Source organism: Galendromus occidentalis, unplaced genomic scaffold, assembly GCF_000255335.2.
Source record: "Galendromus occidentalis unplaced genomic scaffold, Mocc_1.1 scf7180000076525, whole genome shotgun sequence".
Taxonomy (NCBI): domain Eukaryota; kingdom Metazoa; phylum Arthropoda; class Arachnida; order Mesostigmata; family Phytoseiidae; genus Galendromus; species Galendromus occidentalis.
In genome coordinates this window covers 107,154-115,837 of record NW_003804514.1, presented here as the reverse complement: position 1 = coordinate 115,837, position 8,684 = coordinate 107,154, and the positions used below count along the sequence as shown (strand labels likewise).

Genomic DNA, 8,684 nt, shown 5'->3' with positions numbered 1-8,684 from the left:
ATTGCTCCAGCTGAGCGATTCATCCGCTCTCGCAACCTCGAGTAATTGAGTTGTCGCACGCGGTAGATCTTCCACGAGAACCAGTCTCCCGGGATGAAATAAGAAAGTTATCAATATGTATACAGGAAGGTGAACACAGTGTCTACAGTCTACATATATGGATATTTATGACAGCGTTGTCTACTCATATATGTAGAGTAGAGACGCGCACGTTTATATCCGTAAGCAGCGAAACCAAGCAAAACACACTTCTGCAAACGGCTCCTGTACAACCGTAGTAGGATGATGATGACAACGATTCGGATCTCACGTTTTTTACAAGGTTTTCACCCTCTCCACAATGCCCAACACATGCTTCCGTAATACTCTTACCTAGTTGGAGGAGAAACGCCTGCTTCTGTTTGGCGACTCTATATATTGAACTTAATGAGCTGTCATTCGTCGAAGAGGGAAATTGGGATAAATACACAATCGCTTCGAAGGTCTAACTTGGCTAACACGTAGTTAGAGGCGATGATCGATGATAATTCAGAATCTCAGTTCGTTGTTCGCTTCACGTTTGAGATTTCCACCGGAGCAGATAAGGTCAAGTATTGCCGCGGTTCGCAATCGAAATCGACGAATAGTCGACAGCAGAGAGAGAACTGCGAGTTGGGATAGTCAAGTTTAACGCGAAAAACTCTCAATTTCTTAGACGCTAATAGACATTGTTCTCTGAGAATCCGTGGATCTCAAGACCATCAACAAGGGTCGGGCGTGCAGGGTTAGTAATTACCGATGTGTGTTTGCCCTTCGGGGCTCTCATCGTGGGACCCTGAATTACCTCGCTTGATGTTTTCTATACGCTTGCGAGCTAACGTTTCACGGCTAGCTTCACGCTCTTCTCTCGTAATTGCACTAATTTTAAACTGCTGAATCTAGCTAAGGACTACATACATACGAAGAGTTTCGTCCTCGTGAGCCAGAGGCCGAGGATCAGCGTGTCGGATAGTGAGTTGAAAAGTTGTGATTGAGCTGAGGGACACGCTGTTGCTACGCCCTCCTCACAAGGGGATATATAGTTTTTTTCTCGATGTTCGCGCTGGGAGCACACCGTCTAAGTGAATATGCGAGCTATTTTGACCTTGAGTCGAATGCCTTGAAACCGGTTCTCGGATTACTTAGTTGACCAACAGCGTGTGGGATTCCATGGGGGCGGCCGAGTCGTATAACGTATCCGTATCTTGCGTCGGTTCGCCTTGGAGTTGACACTGATTCGAGAGCGTGCCAGCGCCGCAGTCACAGAAGAATCTGTCGTGGCGAATGAACTCGACGTCGTGACCTGAATGGCACGTCCGAATACAGTTCACGCAGATGGCGTTCCTGTCCGTCGTATTGCACGTTCGGCATCTGTGATGAAGGGGATAACTTCTTCAGAAAGATCTCAGATGGAACAGCGTGCGCTCAAGGACACAGACTGCGGTCTCCGGGAGGCAAATTGAGCGTGAGGCTCTGAAGGGATACTACGTTCGATACTACGATCTTCGTCCACGAAATCATTCCTCCGAACCCACCTGTAGAAGTCATGCATCGGAAACGAGGTGTAGCTGCTGATCTTGTAGAGGCATTGACCACCGGCGACGGCCTTCTCGACGGCATCGTGATTTCCGAACAGACGATTATTCTTCAGATGCGGTTGAACACCGCTCGCTAAACAAAGACCTCCGAAGCGATTGTTGAAGACCTGATTGCCCTCGAGAGTGGCCGTAGCTCCATTGGTGATCTCCACGCCAGCTGCAAGACCATCGAAAATTCGATTCCGCTTCAGAAGCGGATGACTCTGCGTCGAGATGAGAACACCGGCCTGCAAGCACAATTTCCAGCCTTGAGCTCACTTCTGTTTTGTTGAGGGGCTCGCGAAGGGTTGACCCTACTCGCTGGGCAGATTTGTAGCATACCCTACACGCAATGAACTAGCGGCACTCTTCCCCCGAATTCAGTTCGGGATGGGAGACCAGCTCCCTGAGTTCAAATACCTGTGCGTTTCGGAAGATGTCGTTTTCCTCGAGGACACCTTTTCCTCCGTTGAAAATGCAGACGCCCCCGTCTCGGCCATCATAGATTTTATTGCGTCGAAGAGTGGGATTCGAGTCGGTCTTAATCCAAACTCCGGCCATGGCATTGTCAAAGATCTCGTTGTGCTCCAGAACTCCTAGACCTGTGAAGTCGAGGGGAATAGAGGATTGGAACATTGTGATGTGAATGGTCGAGCGCTGCAACGTCTCGACGAGGAATGCCGGAACAGCCGAGCTCCAAACGAATACGAACCTCCATTGTAAACCAAGACGCCGCCGTTTTGACCGCCCCATATCTTGTTCCGCCGAATGATAGGATTGCTGCCGGTTCGTATCTGGACCCCAGAATAGAGATGATTGAAAATATCGTTCTCCTCCAGGCGACCGTGGCCGTTGTCGTAGAAATACACGCCGACTTGTTTCCCCGAGTGGATTCGATTCCGTCGGAGAACAGGCGTACTGCCGGTCGTGATCCAGACTCCCGCGAGCGTGTTGGCGTAAACTTCGTTCTCCTCGATGAGGCCCTGGCCTTTCTCGTGCACGTAAATGCCTCCGTGCTGGCCGTGGTGAATTTTGTTATGGCGCACAATGGGGTCAGAGTTTGTGCGAATCTGGATACCCGCCAAAGCGTTGCCGTGAATGTTGTTGTGTTCGATGAGGCCGCGACCTTCACCGAATATGTACACGCCTCCTTGGTGGCCGTTGTAGATGTCGTTTCGACGTATCGTCGGATTGCTGTTCGACGTGATCCATACGCCGGCGAAATTGTTCGAGTGTATCTTGTTTACAAGAAATTGACCTCGTCCGCTCTCGTGAACGTAGACGCCACCGGTTTGACCATGATGAATTTCACAACTGGAAAGCGACCATCTCAATTGGAGTGGGCCAATCCATAGGGATCCGGAGACCAACGCGCGGAAGCGGGCTCAAACATAATTGGCAATCTCCTCGTTCGGCTCGGAATTACTCACCGAACTACGGTTGGGTTGGCACCGGCTTTGACCTCAAAACCGGCGATGCGATTGTTATGAATATCGTTCGCTTCGAAATATCCCAAGCCGTTATCGAACGTGAACACGCCGACGTCCCGGCCGTGATGGATGTGGTTTCTACGCATAACTGGGTTTGCGTGGTTCTTGACCCAAACTCCTGCGAGGGCATTCCTGGAAGAAGGATTCAAAATGTTGGAGTGGTCTCTGCCATCGAAGTCCTGGGACAGGACAGGCTCTTCAGCTGCGTGCCAGTTGCCTACCTTGAGATTTCGTTTTCTTCGTAAAGACCCTGAGCGTGGTCGGTGATGTAGAGGCCAACGTTCTCGCAGTCTGATATGTCACAGTGCCGTACTGTAGGTTCGGCCCCCGTACCTATCGAGAGAGGCGGATGGCACATTAGAGAGAGAAATATTCAATAGAATTCGACGGAAGGTCTCCTGCATGGATATCGATGTGATCTGTCTTCGCTCGACTCTGCGGCTTCGAGTCTTCGCGAAAATAAGTGACTCACCCGACACGCAAACTGCAGCTCCCACTACCGACGACGATCGGATTATGCAGTGGTCGATGATCGGCGCTGAATTCTCATTGATTTCGAGACAATAGTGTTTGTGATGGGGTACTGGAAAGAATGGTAATGTTGACAGCCCACAATGGATGCCGACGGTAAATAGGGGCCCTCTTAGTCGATTCTGGGCAATCGAGCGTCACGTCGGAACTCACCGCTGGACGTGACATCGGGACTAAACCGTAGTGTCAGATAGCCCAAGTAGGAACCGCGGCTGCCTTCGACGAATGTGATCGTAGACTCAGAGTCTCGCTCGAGTATCACTTTATCGGCTGGGTTCCAGCCCGGACCGCAGCCCAACATCATGATCGGACTGTCGACAATGATAAATTCGCCTTTGTAAGTCCCCGAGTGGATGAGTATCAACGGTGGTTGATTCGGCGCGTCTGCCGCCGGACTGTCGGATAGGAGTAGCCGGTCGTCTCTATGAAACGCATTAGAGTTGTCCATGTCTTCGGTCCGATTTAGCGCACTCTCGATCGTGTCGAAGTAGGTCCTGGGTCGTCCCCTACTCACGATAGAAGGGGGGAGAACATGAATAAAGATCCTTCTCAGTTGACGAGTCGATTCGTTCGCTCCTCAGACCCTGGTTCAAAACCTCACCTGTCCGCGTAACCAGGACGGACGTGTAGAGCGCGATAAAGTTGACGGAAACTTTCTTTCCAGGGGTTTCGAACGAAGTGCAAACCACCTGAAAGCGAATTCGGTACTGCTCCGGTACTGTCCAGGATTTCGAGGGGCGTAGGGAGGAGAGAGAAGAAGGAGCTCCACCCACCTGACAGTGATGAAGTCGAACTGGCGGAACCTGCCGAAGGAGCTCGCGGAATTTCATGATTGAGAGAGCCAAGCTGCGCCGGGGGTTTCTCTGCGAGCCACGGTTTGATTTGCATCCCGGGACAGGGGCCTGACGTGTTAGTCGGTCCAGCTGTCGAATCTGTTGGGATAGCAGAGCGCAGTCATTGTCAGAACAGAGTATATTCCCACATAGAATGGGAGCATATTGCCACGTCGAATAGGAACAAACATAATCGGAACAGCAACCTCAATGTCCGAGTGAGACAAAAACTGAAAGATGACACAGCCACACGAATATTCTGACTTCTCCAGAAAATGTCGACCCTTGTTTAATTTCACATACCCGATGACGGACCGGCGCCAATGGGTGGTGGACTCACTACCCCTGCGCGGTTCACATCGACTTCGTTGCCCTGAAGCGCGATCTGTAGCTGCGGTTGAGGCTGAGGTAGAGGCTGTGGACTACATGAGCTCTGGGGACACATTTGAACAAAATAGAATTGTCCGGGACTCGAGCCGACCATCAGCGGTAGATCGTATTCATAAACAAGCTGGTAGAGATGCTTCCATAACTCGGTGTCGTTGGCTGCGGAAGGAGAGTCGTGAGGCTTCTAGAATCCGAACACATCGCTCCTATCCATGGACATCTGCCTTGTACTCACCAATTGTATGGAAACGCTTGCAAACTTGTGCTAAACGACAAAGATCTTGCTCGACCAAGTACGAGAAGATAGTCAATAATACTTCATCAGGTAGTTCAACAATGTTCAGGCCGCGATCAACGGGCTCGGAGCAGCCGGGCATCATATGTTCGGGTGACATCATGTACCCACTCATGGTGTCTGCAAATGCGGGACACCCTGAGATTACTCGAATGTCCACAAGCGCTCAGGTAGGAGGAATCAGTTTCCCCGGAGAGATACCGGAATTCCAGACTCGAATTGAGAGCCTGGAGGACCTTCCGGATTGTTTGCAGACGGTAGCCTCACCTTCCATCGACGCTTCATTTTGGCCCAGCGGAGAGGAACTTCCAACCGAGGCGCTCGTCGGGAGCACGGGCTCGAGCGACATGAGGGCCGAATCGAGACATAGAGGTTCCTCCGGTGACGAACTCCCGGTCCGTCTTTGGCGTTTCCTCGGAGCTGCTGCGGCCCAATTCGGTCCCAGAGACGTGAGGTAATAGATCTTCCTGCGCAGGTCGTAAGGTGGCTGATGCGGGGCGACGGCGCCTGCCGGACAGGTCAGAGAGGCGGCGGAACCTGGGGAGTTATATAGTTTCAAGGACGCTACCCCACTCAGCAGCACGTCTACCTTAGTCTGAGGAATTTCGGGAAAGCTCACCTGGCACAGGATTCTGGTTCGCGTCTTCGGCGGCACGCATTTTCCTTTCCGAGCTTTCAGCCATTGAGGGGTCAGCGAAACCTGAAATCGACCCATGACTCGTAGTATCGTGTATCCCGTCGAATCGCTGGGGAAAATGGCAGGAAAGGACGAAAATCTTCGTCTCATTCCGTCGCCTCTGAGGCTTCAGACGGAGGAGCTGTTTCGATCGCTTGGGCTTGAGAGAACTATAGAGATCATCATCACAATATGTGGGGTGAGCCCTGTTGAGATGATTACAATTCAGCGACTCTGTTCAGGTCTCTCTATTTTTCGAAGCCCGAGTCACTCATGGATGCTTCACGTTCCCCTCTGGTATAAATCTCATGGACTCCACAGTTCTTCTATCAGCAAATTATCCCGGTATTTCCATCCTTCTCTCAGAAAACGATTTTCTGGGCAGAAGTGATCGATATCAAGGGAGGCTTCGAAACGCATGGTGGCCTCTTGATCACTCGCATGCAGTCATCGGCACGCCCGGAGCCGAAGTTACGCTGAGTATACTTTGCTCCTTGCGGTTCTCCGATGTCGTCCGGGGAAAACGAAGACTAGCGCGTTTCTCCGGCGTCCGGGTGAGACGCCATGCAGTCCGTGGGCAGCTGGCACTCACCGAAATGGGCTATGAGCTTCCCGACGTGAACTCGTACCTGGCACGCGCTATTGTTTGAACACCTCCCATTGAACTGCTGTAATGAATTAGTCGGACTCTATTCACCTGAACTCCGCGCTCTCTTGGAAGTAGAAGCTTGCTGATTTCCATTCACGGGAACTCCGACGCTTTTTCTTCGGAGACTCTTACGAGCCTGCTTGGATCCACCGGGATTCTTCGACGACATTTTTGTGAGAAGACAGACCGGCGATTCTAGGAGCTGCAACGAGCAACGAACGACCACAGAGGCGAGCGGGCGGAAAACGAATGCTTTTGAAACAGCAGAAGTTTTTCTTCGTCGACAGGCACTCGCTGATGGCGCCGCAGGTGCACAGGCCCTGAAATAAAGCCAGCTATACAGCGAATCGCTGTGCAGACCTGGCCGGCAGGATCACAAAGCACCGCACTCAATCAGTTCTTCGCACAAAGAGGCTTGCACCATATCGGCCCATTGCCTCTCTCCGACTCGGGGAGTTTATGAGTCTACTGCTGGTCGTGAGGGGCTTCGGAAGGCTCGGGAGAGGCTTTGGCTGTCTCGAGAGCGTCCGGAAGGGTTCGGTTACCTCACGGACACGTCGCGAGGAACGTTAAGCGTCCGATGCTCTCGGCACGACTGGACGATAGTGACCAACGCTAAGAACAGCTTTTCACCAGCAAGCGGAGGTCGCCATGTTCAGTTGTTACACAACATCCACAGACTACAACCGATAGGAAGCTCTGGCAGTGAATAAAAAAATGGCAGCCACCAGCTTCTAGCAGACGACACGCGGTCGATACGAAACTCGGGGCGGACCCCCGCGCGCGCGACAGCAGAATCTGCGTTGATGCATCTCACATGATCGTGGTCAGATGATATCAGACCCGCGAAGCAGAAATCAGAAACCCTGGCGGTCAGTGAAAACTGTGCAAGGGTCGTGGGTCAACGACCGCTGCGAGGCCAAGCCATTCAGCCGAGGCTGTTCCACTGAGCACGACTCGATAGGGATGCGCGGAGCTCGAACATGTGCACGAACATCGACTGACTTCCGGGTAGTCAGTCGAAGAGGGTTTGACGGTGTCCTCTTCCCTCGAGACTATGACCTGTGTCTGAGGGAACTCGCTTGCCTCCTGAAGCGGAAGGGGTCATTCGGGGCATAGTCGGGGTATATGCGCATTCGTGGGAAGAAGAAGACCGCAGCTGGAACAAGATCGCCTCAGGCCGGGCGGAAAAATAATAAGTTTGAACGAGGGAGGCCTAGACCCGATCGAAGGGCGATCCCTCTCACCCTGTCGGAATAACTCTCTGTAGATCCTTCGCCTTGGAGATAAAGCAGCTCCAAGTAAGATGAGAGCTCGGAGAAAGCGATCGACGCGCCCAATAAGATGAACTTGGATGGACAAGATATGCACGCTCATGAAGTACTGATGTCTGTTGGCGCTCCCAGATGGAATGCTAGCGCTCCGACGGGGGCAGAGGTCAAGAAGTCGTAGAAAGTCTCAGATTGTCATAATTCCCACCATCATCTATGATCAGATCAAGACTGAAGGATGCCGTTTCTATTCGTCAAACGTACGGGAAAAGAGGAGTAAACCCTGCCCGCCGCTATGAGTGTTCGGTCCTCTTGAGAGTCGATGCAGACGGTCGGAGGAGGCTCGATATCATTTTTATGTTGCATACTTGGATATTTGTGAGGGCTAAGGACGGCGAACAGGGAACGGACTCGTTGCGCACGTCGCGTGAAGATCCGCCGAATGGCGAAAGCCAGACTTTGTGAGAACCCGAGTTTGTGGGAGCCCGAACAAGTGGAAGCCAGGATTTCTGCCGCGGAAGGGGGGGGGACGAACAAACTGTCAGATGGCCGTGATAATTTTTCATGGAACGGACATGCTCATTGACGAAAGGGTATTATTTCAAGAAATTATTGCATCTGACTTCTTTCAGCTGTCGAATAAGATGCGGCAGCATGGCGCGGAGCAGGATCTCTTCAGGGAGAGAATCAGAGACGGATGGAGTGCAAAAATAAGCGTCTGCCTAAGGCATGCACCTGCATAAAGCATAAGCTTCCAACTTCTGATTTCGATTCGTCATTGATTTCTTCTTCGTGAGTGTGTTGATCTCAGTCAGAAGATCGCCGGTCCGTTTCCTTTCCTGGCCACGCAGCGAACGCAGGAGCCGTAAATACTTTATGTAGTGCCGCCTCGGACTCCAGAATGTGACTGCTCGTTGAAATAAGACGTGGTGCTGACCCGAGTTGACTCTCAATGTT

General features: G+C 51.9%; 1 protein-coding gene across 1 annotated transcript; it reads right to left on the bottom strand.

Moving 5' to 3' along the window:
- Positions 1-861: 861 nt before the first annotated feature.
- FBXO11 (F-box protein 11) lies at positions 862-6,625 on the bottom strand. Its single transcript, XM_029113291.1, has 14 exons — positions 6,589-6,625; positions 5,751-5,831; positions 5,399-5,668; positions 5,072-5,296; positions 4,891-4,995; positions 4,218-4,305; positions 3,770-4,122; positions 3,558-3,668; positions 3,307-3,418; positions 3,026-3,217; positions 2,308-2,909; positions 2,016-2,197; positions 1,554-1,843; positions 862-1,389 (listed from the first exon to the last, which is right to left on the bottom strand). The coding sequence occupies exons 1-14, from the start codon at positions 6,623-6,625 to the stop codon at positions 1,161-1,163; spliced, it is 2,877 nt and encodes a 958-aa protein (XP_028969124.1). The 3' UTR covers positions 862-1,160.
- Between the last annotated feature and the right edge of the window lie 2,059 nt (positions 6,626-8,684).